This window comes from Poecilia reticulata, linkage group LG11 (assembly GCF_000633615.1).
Source record: "Poecilia reticulata strain Guanapo linkage group LG11, Guppy_female_1.0+MT, whole genome shotgun sequence".
In the NCBI taxonomy this organism is placed as follows: domain Eukaryota; kingdom Metazoa; phylum Chordata; class Actinopteri; order Cyprinodontiformes; family Poeciliidae; genus Poecilia; species Poecilia reticulata.
In genome coordinates, this window is record NC_024341.1 from 21,343,374 (window position 1) to 21,357,822 (window position 14,449).

The following is a 14,449-nucleotide window of genomic DNA, read 5'->3' on the forward strand; positions in this document are numbered from 1 at the left end:
TGCACGCAAGCATGACTTTGCAAAAACATTGCTGCAACTTTTCCTCACCCGGTTGATTCCGTTAGGATGCCGATAAACACAAAGCTGTGAAATAGCATTTGCGCCGTTACAGATTTCCAGTTTTGTGCTTCACGTAAACCTTAATGGAGGGAGTGGACTGCTACTGCTACTGCTACTCCTACTACTGCTACTGCTGCTGCTGTACAGATGATCCAGTTCCCAAGTTCAAGGGGAGTCGCTCCTTTGCACAGTCACCATATGCTTGTTTAGTATGAGCGACTGGTGCACAGTTTCCCTTTGCAAAAACAACTAAAACATAAAACTTTGTAAGCGTTTCCAGCATAAACTGACTTTCACTGCAGTGAATTATAACAAAGATTGAACTGGAATGTTTGTGGCAGAAATTAATTCTGTCTGCATGACTGGTTCGACTATATATTTTTGTTATTCTTTAAACCGAAAAAATTAAGAGACCACTTGAAATGATCAGTTCCTCTGATTTTACTTTCAATTTGTGTATGTTTGAGTAAAATGAACATTGTTACTTTATTCTATGAACTACTGACAGCATGTCTCTGATATTCTAAGCAAAATGAGAAACGGTTAAAATAACTAAAAGATGCAGAGCTTTCAGACCTCAAATAATGCAAAGAAAACAAGTTGGTATTCATTTAGAAACAACAAAACTAATGTTTTAACTCAGGAAGAGTTCAGAGATCAATATTTGGTGGAATAACCAGGTTTTCAATGGGGTTCAGTGCAGTGGGCTATTCATTTTTTCCAGAGATGTATATTTACTTAGACAATGAAAAGTAAAAATAAAACAAAACAAAAAAACGATAAAAATAATAAGCTTTAAAAAGTCCTTATTTCCACTCTACAGACAATCAGCGGCAAGGAAAATAAAAGCGACTCTTGGATTGAAACGCTGCCCAGCATCAAGGTGTTTCTGCTTCCAGCTGCATTTTCTTTAAAATGTTTCCATGAATAGATTGGAGTTACATTAAAATCCACCAGAAGGTGAATTCATTGACACATTTTTGCTTGATTAGCTTATGATTTGTGATCACACACTGTTGTGGGACGATGCCAGTTAGTTGGGCTGATGTATGAACTGTCTGAAGAAACTCAGAGAGGGACTCGTATTTGTGAAAAATATTTTTAGGGAAAAGTAATTAAATGTGCAACGATGATGACTAATTTTAAGATTAACTTGATGGCTTATTTGTTACAGTCAAGGTTTATGGATTTTAGTCTCATTCTACTCCAAACTTTTGGGAGACAAAAGTAGTCATCAAGATTTGGAGGCAAATGAGCGCCAGTGGTCTTACTGGGAAACATCCCAGTAAAGATATTGGATTGGGACATTTCACTGTGTCCACTTTGCCAGCTTGGGTGGTTTGTCCAACAGTTTGACATGAAATAACAGCTCTGGTATAAAAAAAAAAAGACAGCTTTGGTTTTCTGTAAAACTGATAGTTTAACCCAACATCTGAAACTAAAAAAGATGTTTAATTCTGGCAGAAACCTGCCTCGGTAATTGGATAGAGAAAAAAAAAATAAAAAGGGAAGTCGACTCCTGCGGAAATCGAACCGAGTCAATGACAGACTGGAGCTGGAAACCGACTTTAATAAGTTGACAGGACTGTCTGACATGAGACAAGATGAGATTACTTTCTCACACAATCTTCCATCCACACGATTTTAAGCCCTCCTCGTTTCTCCGGTTTAATGGAAAAGGAAATTAGAAAAAGCAGTTAGATGTCTGATACAATGCGTCAAATATTAATTCTAATTTCATTTTTAATATTGTGTCACAACCCCAACTTGGGCCAGCATTTAACTCACACGGCTGGATCCAACCTTTAACCTAGAGACACTCTCTCTGTCCAGATCACTTCAGACTTTATTCTAGTCGAAACAAAACTATTTTCCCCCTCACCTCAGGGTGACAATTCCTGGAAAAAAGTGATATTTTCTTTTTTTACTCTGCTTGTTGTTCGTTTATATGAAATCTGCCATCAGATTCCTAAAAAGTGATTTCAAACTCAAAACTTTTACAGACGTTAGCATTTAATATCCCCAGTGAACACGTTTAATTATTAAGATTGTTTTCTTGTACATGCCGAGTGCTCAAGAATGGAAAACATTTTTTTTTCTAATTTGTCAAGATTGGAACGTTGCGTTTTGTCTTTTATTCTTTAGAGTTAAGCCCCAAATTATCTTTAAATTAACATTTTTATGCTTCTTCTGACTGGAAGTAATATTAAGCTTTTGATGCTTTTTAACCTGAATCTGAAAGGGAATTGGTAAAGTTTTTTTTCTTTTGTTTTGTTTTGTTTTAGTCACATTTTGTTTTCCTCTTAGATTTGTTTTGGTCTTGTGGCACTTTAATAGAGCAAAAATAATAAACACAAGAGTACAATTCATTTTTGCATTTATTATAAATAAATTTCACTCCTCAGAGAGACCAATCACTCTTTAGAAAAACTTTGATGGGTTAATTAAATGGAGTAACTCCTGAACATTAACGCAACCTGACAGTTTGATATCTACATCATATGTTAGAGGAATAATAACAAGAGAGATTGAGAATTTCATGCTCAATTCATCTCATCATATAATACGGATGAGCTTTAACATCTTCAAATGTTTTACACAAGAAAATGCATGTCTGCTGCTGCCAGCAGGAAAAGTTCTCCAAGTTTCAAATGCATTAAACTTTTAAGCTATAAAGACTTTGGTGTTTCAGTTGAAGGGGATTGAAACGTTTCCATAAGAGGAAAGAATTAAGAATCGGCTATATTAACTCATTAAAGGCAGCTCCTGCTGCTGCTGAAGGGTCAAATTAGACACATTTCCATTTTCTTCAAATAGTCTTATTACAGGAACGACGGCTGCCAGAGGCTCTCAGAGTCTTCACGTAATTACGTCTTCAAAAGGAAAAATCTCAATTGTAACACAATATCTAATTATTAGGACTGCTCATATCAAAAACTGCCCTCCCACAGAAGGAGAAAGTGGAGCTGTGTAATCCACTAAGCTGTGCGGACAGTTCCCACTGCTTCTCACGTCGCTGCATTAGAGGGAAGACCCGTCACGCCCAAACACCTGGAGGGTCCGAACAGAGAATAAGATATGACAGAGCACCAACTTCGATCCACTCCCACTACTTTTTTTTTTTTAAAGAGTGGACGCCGATCACTCTGAGCGAACCAGTCGGTGCGAAGCGCCACCTCTGCAGCCGCAGCTCAGAGGCGGCCTTCTGCTTTAATAAAAAAACAGATATATTTATTCTCACCAGGCGCTGAGCCTGCCAGATCGTTTTTCCAGCCAATGTACCATAAAAAAAGACCCATTTCCCAAATAATCAAACTCCAGCCAGTGACCGTCCCCCTATCAACACCTTTGATCTTTTTCCAACATGGCAGCCATTTTCATCATTGCAGCAATGTAATTTCCCTGTGGGTAGCCGGGCCGCTGAGGTGCAGGCTCCCAGAATAATGTACTATGGAGCCACCATTTAGAAGTTGGAAGGCCCCTCTTTTTGTAGGAAGCATTTGCATTCAAATCATTGAGTCTAAAATTGGTTCTACCTGTCTGGGATCAGTACCATCTCCTGTGGGTTCCCACCGCCTGTTAGCCGTGGTTTTCATAACCTTTGAGAGTGGAAATGCTAATGTCTTTTGATGGGCAGACTACATTTTTCTTTCATCTGGGTTAGCTGTTGGACGAGTACCTGGGCGGCTTTCCATCAGAGCTTATGGTCAGTTTATAATGACACACCGAACCAGTCAGGTCCTTATATTAATGCAAAGATGGACGAGAACCAGAGAGGAGCAAGAGACAGAAACTTTAAACAAAAGACTGAATCGTAACAGATTAACAACCAATAAAAGCTTCTACGGTTTATTTAGGTTCCATTCAGCTTAAAGATATTGTCAGCTGAAATATAAATTATATATACATCTCTGGAAACATGAAGAGAGCTGTATAATCCACTAAACCCATTGAAAACCTCCTGGTTCTTCCACCAAATATTTATTTCTGTACCAAGTTAAAACATGTTTTTGTTTCTAAATTAATATTTCTTGTTTCACTGCATCTTTTTCATTATTTTGACCATTTCTCATTTTCTGCAAATAAATACAAAATCTTTGCTTGGATTTCCAGAGACATGTTTGTTTGTCAGTAGTTCATGGAATAAAATAACAAAGTTTGTTTTACTCAAACATATAAAGAGTAAAATCAGAGAAACTGATCATTCTAAGTGGTATAATTTTTTTTCTGCATATATATGCATTTTGACCGTTTGCAGATTTCAATTTCACGAACTAACATTTGCAGCTGCAATTTAGGTCTTATAGTAACAGAAAGAGGCAGTAGCATTACTTTTTGCCGTTTCATTCAGTGACTTGATAAAATATTTACTCCATTACAGATTTCTTCATTTATTGCCTTTATTCTGCACCCTACGGGTTAAATAAAAGTAAATAATAGACAAAGATAAACTGATACAAAATACAGATTTCAAGTTATGATTTTATTACCCAGGGGGGAAAAAAAAACTTTCCAAACTAACTTAACCCTGTGTGAAAAAGTTGAATGAATTAAATGTGACCTTTGGGATTTAGTTATAACTATACCTGATTATTGCTAAACATGCAGAACTAAGAAATAGTTCAAGCAAAACGATATTGCGAGGCAACACACAATGCCCTAGAGGACTTCAAAAATAAGTTTCAGACTGGAAAGGACTGCAAATCCATTTTATTAAAGGTTTTAACATGCAGTAGATGGGCCAGGAATCGAACCGAAGACAAAGGTGTTGAGGACAGCAGCCTCTGCATCTGCATCTCTACCACTGAGCCACGTGGCGCAAAACCTTTTCTAAAGCTTCAGGATTCCAGCAAACCACAAATGGAGAAAACATGAAGCAGCAGCGCTGAACCTTCCCAGGAGTGGAAGGAGAAACATCTGAAGCATTACGGGCCTCCCTTGCTTCGTGTTTCAACGACAATAAGGAGGATGGGTAAAAATAGCAGCCATGTGAGAGGTCCAAGGTGAAAAGCACTGCTGACCAAAAAGAACAAAAAGATCAATCTTAAATCCCACTGAGATGCTTTGGGATGCCCTTACAGTAGCTGTAAAAATCCCTCTAATGTCCCCGAACAAAAATAAATAAATAAATCTGCATTAAAATGGATGAAAATGTCTCTGCAGCAAGTTGGTCATTGGCTTCCTTTGCAATTCAGCTTGATTCTCATCTCCCTTCAGTGTTCAGCTGCTCTGGGCTTATTTCTCTCATTGAATGTATTTTTTTCATGATGAATTTCATCCGATTGGTGAACAGAATGAGGACTTCTGAATAGGGGTGCACCAATTTATAGGCCAGCCGATTAATCGGTGATCGGCTGATTTTTACATGTGAAGTTGATCTTATCCACTGATCTCATCTTAGAATCAACCACTGCCTTGAGAGAAAGGTTAGACTGATACACGAAGTCAAAAATTAGCTTTATGCAGGGTAGCACAATTGGTGAATACCGTTTTCATGACTCAGTTTTTATATAAACTAAGGTTAAACTATTTAACATCATATATTTATGCAAACATAACGCAGCGATACACACTGTGTGGCCCCAGTGGGAGGAGGGAGTGAGACGCAGCGACTTGTATAAATGTGTTTGACTTGAAGAAAAAAAGTTCAGTTTGTGAAGTGGGAAAATGCCGTCTAAGGTGAAGAAAGATGGCAAAAGATCTGCAGCTGAGCTCCTGCTCACCATAAAATATACATGATGAGCTCAACTAGAGCAGGAGGAAAGAGGGGATTCCCTCCCGGTTATGAAAACTGAATTTTAATCCATGATGTTCCGGATTAAATGCCCCATTTTACTATTGTTTAGAAGTCACGTTTACTTTAAAGACGCCTCTTTGTCATCTAAGCTTACCGCGATGTTTTTTTAAACGTCAGATGCTGCAGCCATACCCAGAACTAGTTTGGCATAAACACACTTGTGGCCTCCGAGGAGCTCCAAGCCCACAGCAGTGACTGACAAGCCCTTCATAATCAATTCACAAGCATGTCGATCCGAGGCAACACTTGATCTGAGCTTCCCGACCCGAGCTCCGAATGCTTCATGGCAATTTACTGACACCGCAAAATCAAATTAAAAATGCATTTAGAAATTGATTACCTGACGCGCCCAGATTGATTGTTGCTCAGAAAGCAACGTGGTTGTGTTTTTGTTCTGCTCGGGGTCAATTCACCTTCCCATACCATAGAAATGTATTGATCTGCTCGCCCGCTTTTCGGCCCATGTGAACCATTAAACATACTCTCAGAGTTTCTCCATCAAGTTGTGTCACTAATAGCAAATATGAAGAGCAGCAGACTGGAAAGCTAACCTGAATGTGGCTAGATGTAGTTAATCTAGGTGTTAGCATTAGCGTTAGCAGTTAGCATGCAAATATTTTAATTTAAACACAAACTCTTTGCTTTCCATTTGTCTGAATAGTTTGGATCTCGTTTTAGTTTTGCTCCTTTAGAAAGTTGGAAAACCAGGGGAAATCGCTTATACTCAACAAACAAACAAGCTACTATTAGCATAACAAGCTAATATAATGTATTCCTGTAATTTCTATACGTTGAAGAATAAAGGGACAGAGTCCCATAGATCAGGAATAGTATTTTGTTTGGTCTTTATTTAATGGGTTTCAATAAGAAAAGCTTTTTATGGAACATGCATTGTGTTGAGATACAAACTCTCAGATATAAATGAACAGCTTATCAGTGCCACCATGACTACGCTTCATACATGTGGCAGCCATTTTGGATTTTGAGTTTGGGTTTAGTGGGAAATGTGACACTTCCATAGTTCAATGGGTGTAACAGTTTTGTTTCATCTTCACGTTAAGCATGTTAACACTAACACTAGAAAACTTTGGGTAAGAGACTTTTAGGTCATTAAGTGCTGGAACGTGCTGATTGTTGCTTAAAATGACATCGTAGCTCATTCAAAGCTAAGCTTTGGCACAGATGCATCATCCTTTTCCTTTATCATGATCAGTATTGCTTTTATTTATCTGAACAACTGCCAACATACCCAGGTCTGCTCATCCAAGCACGTTCACCCTAAAATCAGACGAGAAAAACGTCTGTAAATGATCAAACCATCACAGGTCCTACAGCTGACTGCTGCTGCTGTTGATGTAAAACTTTATTCCTGTACATTCAGGCAAGTGCAACTTTAATGGGAAGTGTGGAAGAGAGACTCTTGGTCTCTATAAATAACACAAAGCGCAAACTGAACATCTACAAAGACCAAGACTTCTGGAAAACAGTAGAAACACAAAATCTTACCGAGGATTTCTGACCTAGTTTCTTGAAATAAGACAAAACTAACTTGCAAGTAACTTTTTAGAAAATACTGGGGCTTGTTTTGAGTAAATAATTTTTTAATATTGATTAAAAAGCTCTAGCTACACTGGCAGATTATTTCATTTACATCATAGAAGTAGGTTAATAAGCTACCAGTGCAACCAGTATTTAGTAGCAGTAGTGTTTTAGACATTGATATGAAAGTTATTTTGAAAAAACTAATTATTTCTTTTTCTTTTTTAGAAATGTTCTTTGGCCTAAGTTACATGTATTTCTTTAAGGTTTTTTTTTTTTTTTTACATTAAAACTGAAATAAAATCACAATTTAGATTTGACCGTTAAAACTAAAAAAAATCTGACAAATCTGTTAAAACTAAAAAACAGAAGTTAGCCGTATGAAACAGCTAGCTTCCGTTTGGCTGTCTGAGATGCCGCCATTGTGCAAAGACGGAGGAAAACATCAAATGCCAATAAATAGGACGCATTTGTATGCAAAATTGCAGAGAGCCCAGAGACGGAGCTTCAGACGGACAAATGTCCATGTAATCAGGTTGCAAATCTGCTTGTACTGTCTCTGCCAAGGCGTGTGGGGCATAAGGGGCAAGCGGATGGCTGAAGCTATTGTCTCCAAGCGCCGGTCCACATGACTGACCCAGCCGGTGTCCACATTAACACGGATCAACTCCTGCGGGTATCATCTCCTCAAAAAACAGCTGCTGCAGCACATTCGGCCAAATAACTCAACTTCTGTATGTGGGGGGGGGAAATAATAAAATACAAATGCTCTTTGTTCTGCCTTTCTGACTTTTATCCAACTCAATCAATGTTATGCTAAAGAAAAAAAAAAACAAAGCTTGCCAACTCCTTCCCATTATGGGCTGTAAAACATTTCCCCATCTCTTAAATTTTCATCTTGCAACCCTTTCAATATCACTTAACGTACTTCCTGTTGTATCTTGATATTAGTTTCCTTCAGTGCAGCTCAGATTTTCTCCGTAAGCCATCAGCTTTTCACTCACCCAAGGGAATCCACCTCCAGCTACCGCTTGGTCAAACCTCCGAGATATACCCGCCTGCCAGTTAATGAGCCTGTTTAGAAAGACAGCACCTCCAATAAACATTGATCACAAAGCCTAAATCCCAAGCACTCCAGGGGAAGCCATTTGTCAAGGTGATCATTTATTTTCCAGCACTAGACATGGTGTCGGGACTTGGGTTGTTTTCATCAGGCGAGCTGGGGCTCTGACAGACACCATTTCAGGTCCAAATCAGGGTCATAATGTGCAGATTGAAACACACAGAGCTGTAAATCACTCAGGACCGGCCGCAAATAGCTGAAAAGATCGCCTTCCAGTCGCTGAGTGGGCAAGGGAATAGTAATTTAGCAAGGAGATGTGTGGCGCATTTCCTTTGTGCTTCGGTGTTCGGCTGAACATTAGTAGGGACACTGCGTGACTTATGGAAGGAGTAGTAGATTAAATGAAGGCCGGTCTCCTGTTTCCATCATGCTGACACGGGGTGCCCAATTACAGAGACGTGCCCCGTGTATCCAGAGAGGCCAAGCACCTGATGGGAGGAAGTGGAAGGAGCAGGGGACACACTGCTCGCGAGTAGGCGAGGCTACCGCAGTGCACCGCTGCTCCCGCGCTCCCTCAAGATGTTCCGCATCTCCCCCTCTAATTGGCAGATTGCCTCAGAAGCGAGATGATTTAATGGCCTGTATATGTGTGTTTTTTCCTGCCTTAGTCAGCCATTAGCAGGGACATCTGTAACGAGTTGGCCGGGCGCACTGCTGAGAGCAGAAGCTGAGACCAACACTTTCTAGTCGAGGGGGGTGAGGGGGGGAAGCTGCGGGAGGAGGGAGGCGGCGTGGTAGTGACAGACTTGGGCGATGATCAAAGAGCTCTGAGGCATTTCTCTGGGTTACAATAATCGAGAGATCTTGTTTGGAAATGTCCAAGGCAGCAGAAAAACCTGTAATCAGTTGTTTGATATTGTTTACTTCCTGAAAGCGGTGTAAATTCAAACAGCCTGCTGGTTGTCGATGGCGAAAGGGAAGGATTTTTTCTTTGTTCTTCCCCCCCAAATAAGAAATTTGCTCAAATTTGGCGCTAGCAGAACATATTAGGAGTGTGGTGTGCCTTTGAAAAACATTTGTATCTTTTGAACTTTTTGCACATTTTGTCACGCTATAACAAGAAAACATTGTATTTTGTGTTTTTTTTTGTTTTTTTTGAAAGACAAAAGTAGTGCATAATATTTTGTGTGTGGTGGGCATTTAGATACAGTTGCTTGGTAGAACCACATTATGTTGCAATTATCTCTGTAAGCTTTTCACACCTGGAGTCTGACATTTTTGCCAAGGCTCCATCAGATTGCATAACAAACTTATTTTTCATGTCTTGCCAAAGATTCTGGAAGGAAGTAGCTGCTGGAAGATGAACTTTCACCCCAATCTCAAGTCGTTTACGCCCTCAAGTTTTCTTCCAGGTTTGTTCTGGATTTAGCGTCATGCCTGTTGGAGAAAAGGATCCCCGCAGCATGATGCTGCCAACACAATGCTGTGAGACTGGAAACTTTTCAAGAACCTTTCAGTGTCTCAATACTGTCAGTAAGATTTTGTGTTTTTGCTGAGTGTTTTGACCCAGTTTCTAGTCCAAATATCTTAATACATTTGAAATAAGACAAAACTAACTTACAATTAACTTTTTAGCGGGATATCTGTGTTTTTTATGTCAGTATTTCTCGAATATTAATAAAAAGTACTAGTTCACTGGCAGATTTTTAAGTGAAATAATCTACCAGTGGGACTAGTACTTTTTATTTATCAGAATTATTTACCTAAACCAAGCTCGCATATCTTGGTGAAAAGTTACTAGCAAGCACGTTTTGTCCTGTTTCCAGAGTTCAAAGATATTTGCACTAGAAACGAGACAAAAATTCTTGGTAATATTTTGTGTTTTTGCAGAGAAACGGTGGAAACTCAAAATTCCAGACGAATGGTGACAGAAATGGCTATAAAACTTAATTGAAACAGACAACAGTGGATGCTGCAGGACTTCCATGAGCTAATTTATGCTAAAATATGTATTTAAAATGTATGACTGCAGTAAATCCCATCTGCATGACAGGAATGGTAATAAACCTCGACAAAGTTGCACTTAAATGCAACTTTGTCCACCTTTCTGAGTGCTGTAATCGGTATCTGTGCTCCTCATTGATGTCAGTGAAGGCTATCACAAGGTTGACAGCAAACGTTTACCTTCAAAAGCCACAAAAAAAAAAAAAAAGAAAAAAGACATCCTATAACTGAAATATCAGTAAATGACATTTTCACGGCTTCTGAGCAAACGGCTTGCCGTTAGAGCGATCCCATTTCTCGCAGCTGCGCTGTAACCGTCTGCACTGAACGATGCGCTCACGGGTAAAACATTACAGCTTCAACCAAAGTTTGGCCCTCAACAAGGCTTCTGCTTTCTGGCTGCATATCACCACTTTCATTTCTTGCTCTCCCTCTCCTGGGCTTGTCTCCGTAACGAGGTCTGGATGACGAAGGGAGCCCCCTTTCCTGAGCGACTGAGGCCTCAGATGGAGCTGTGGAGAAAGCTTTAAGGCCTTTTTGAAGCCTGACGGCCATCGGTATTCTTGCCGTAGCCTCGGCGGATTTCTCCGCTACCTGCAAACTGGGTCAGGTTTTGCATTATTTTAGAGATTTGTATCTCAGTGGGAGGAAAGGAGGAGCTTGTGCACATGCAGGCGTGCATTCGAAACACCTGCATTTTGTCTCCCTCCATTCTCCTTCCGCTCCTCGTCTCTCTCTTTCACACATGCAATATTGAGTATAATAATATACGCACATATTTGTCACCCTAACGCATAGACGTCAATTGAAAGCTGACAAATGAGCAAGCCTCATGTTGGGAAAATCATTTTAGACGGAGCATTTGCCAAAAGCCTTCGTCGACGTTGATAAGGAGCACTGATATTGATTACAGCACTCAAAAGCTGCGCACTTTTACAGCATTTACATGCAACTTTGTCAGGGTTTATTACCATTCCTGTCATACAGATGAGAAGTCATAAATCTTAAATTCATACTTTAGCATAAATTAGCTCCTGAAAGTCCTGCAGCATCCGCCGTTGACTGTTTCGATTAAGTTTTATGGCCATTTCTCTCTCTACTCGTCTCGAATTTTGAGTCACCGTCTCAAGTTTTCCACCATTTCTAATTCCAATCATTGACCGTGCGTCCTGTCAGGAGATGAACGAGGGACCAGGAGCAGATGCTGAGGGGCGACAATAATGAGACACCGAAGAAAGGTAATTGAAGAGGACAGAAAAGCTGGTGAGACACCTCGGAAAAATAAGAGAGGGAAGAAAATAACCAAGTAGGAGATGGAGAGAGGAGATGTAGGAGAGGCCAGCATGAGGGGAATACAAATGGACAGACGTGGAGCAGGGATGGAGGAGTGTATGTGTGTGTGTGTGTGTGCGTGTGTGTGTGTAATGGGGGGGGGGGGGGGGGGTAAAAAAGATGGATTCACGGTTGGCTAATGAGAAGACAAAGAAACAGAAATCCACATCGATCCCTGACCCAGAGGACGACGGCTTTCGTACAGGTGTAAGCAGCCCGGATCGTCTGCAGGGGCTTACCTGAGGAAAGACACCAGACTTCTGCTGGAGTCCAACAATGGGCAGGAATTATGTCTGCATGCTGAAAGCGTGGCAGGGATTCGTTCCTGCAAGTCTGAGCAGCCGTCAGTGGTTAACAACAAGTCCAACTACAGGAACATACATGCATGTCCTGTTGGAGGAGTCAGAAGGCTTTCGAAGGGACGGCCACTCCAGCAATGAAAGTCATGATGCCTCATCAAACTTTCTCAATAGTGTCACCATGTATACACACCAGGCATTACATTATGACCTAATAGAGCATCAAGGCATTTGGAGCCAACTCATTTTCCTTCTCAAATCCATTCCAAAACCAGTTGGTTCATTTGCTTACAAAAGTAACCTACAAATACCTCAAGGAACCATTTCAGGCCCCGTAGTTTCTAGTAAAGCTGTTCACGATGTTCCAGAAGTGTGTCCTGATATTTGTCTGTGTTGTCTGTCAAAGGTGAAATATAAGGAAATGCATCACCTTTTGTTTCCAGATCTATTAGGACTTGGTTTGTTCTGCAACATGTGGCCTCATGTCCAGTTTTAAATCCTTCTCAGTGATGCTCCTGTTGATGGTGTCAATCAAATCAACAATGCCCCTCCCCAGTCGCTGTGTAAACAGCTACAAATATCACATTATTAATTTTCTACTTTGTATTTTCCTGAGAAATCTTGGTTCTAATTGCTTAATCCACAAAATGAACAGGAATAAAGACTTTGACTAGATCGCTCTGTATATTAAATCCATTTATTTTCCATTTTTAACTGCATGAAGTGTGGTGAACCTGTATGTTAGGAAACTACATACCACAGCTCAAATGTGTTGTAATTGATAACAGTATAAGACTTTTCATTAAAAGCTTGAAACAGAGAAGATTAAATATTATTAGTTTCCTTCCAGATGTGTCCTGATTTAAGCCAAGGAGGAGGTATCTGGAGCACCACCTGCTCATTAATATTGATTTCTATATTGTTAGGAAATCTATTAAGACTTGGTTCATTTAGCAACAATTGTGCATCCACGTCAGGTGCTGTCTTGTTGTTGTTTTTAACAGAGATGTGGAATTAAAATTGTTTTGCAGTGTTTTTTTTTTTTTTGTTGTTGTTTTTTTTATGTCGTTACCAATAGATTTTGTGTTTTTCTTTATTGCATTGTCACAAAACGCATCAGCCACAATCTTGCACACAGTTCGCAGAACAGTTGCGCACCAACAAAGAGCCGCATAGAGAGCTACTTACTGCAGGTTCGAGCTGTTCCAATACACCGCATGACGGCTGCTGGCTCTGGAAAGGTGCAAGTTTGTAAGCACCAGGGTGACGAGGCTGAGAGAAAACGTTACGAGAGCCATAATCCCTCCGGGTGCTGCTCCAACCCTGAATGGTTCCCCCCTCTTTCCTTCTTTTGGTTTTTTTCCTTTTTATTTCTGGCTCCTTCTGTCCCAAACGACGCGTCGTTCACAACATCCCAGCGGTCATCAGGAGCGCGTCTTCAACTTCGGCGACTTCTTCTTTCGGGGTGCGCGTTCCTCAATTCAAGCCCCATCGCGACGAGGCACCCCGCTCAGGCATCTTTACTTGAGCCAATTCTGCGTACTTTTAAGTCCGTCCTATTGTTTCCGAGCTCAGCGTTCATTTAAAACAGCTGGTGAAAGGGCGAGACAAGCCTCCAGATTCACATATATCGGAGTTTTCTTGCAGGTTGGTCAGCTGTTAAAAGTCACATCCGAGCCGCTGGATCTTAGCTGGGAGGTATTTTTTCGGGGTACCTGCCACTTCTCTCACTGGAAGCCGCAGCAGCAGCCGCACGCTGCGCACACAACGACACAAACCCGCCCTCTGATGGCAGAGAGGCGCGCACATGTCCGTCCACTCAACCGCCACGCCCCCTCATCTCACGCACGGTGTGTGTGCATGGACTGTCTGTAAAATAATAACAATTTTCCTACAGGGGAAAAGAATATGTTTTTGCTCAAATTCAGTTTCTCCACCTAAGTGATTTGTAAAAGCTCTGTAAGGTCTCCCCAGTCTGAACAGAGGTAAGGATTACAACCAGTGCTTGAATTTAAAATGAAAAGGAGATTTTATTTTATTTCTTTCCTTTTTTTTTTGGTGATTCGTTTCGCAAACAAGAATGATAAACGTCAGCGCTGCACCGCTAATCATTTAATAATGAGATTTGAGCCATTCTGTCGTTGCTGCCCCCAGTGACCATGTTCAGTGACGTCACACTCAGGATTTCCATATTTAAATGTTTATTAACAATATGGTAATCATTAACATAGTTTGATAGATATGCAATACAATAAAACTTGTATTTATTGAAGCACTTATTTGTGAAGAACAGTGAGGTTTTTCTCTAGTTTGTGGCGCCTTAATTTTATATTTTGTTTTCATTGTCTTTTTGTT

General features: G+C 40.3%; 1 protein-coding gene across 1 annotated transcript in view; it reads right to left on the bottom strand.

Moving 5' to 3' along the window:
• Positions 1–13,921, bottom strand: part of efna3a (ephrin-A3a) — a 91,045-nt gene extending 77,124 nt beyond the window's left edge. The window contains exon 1 of the mRNA XM_008422499.2: positions 13,283–13,921. Within this exon, the coding sequence (XP_008420721.1) occupies positions 13,283–13,392 (110 nt within the window). The 5' untranslated portion in view covers positions 13,393–13,921. The remainder of the gene's footprint in view (positions 1–13,282) is intronic.
• Between the last annotated feature and the right edge of the window lie 528 nt (positions 13,922–14,449).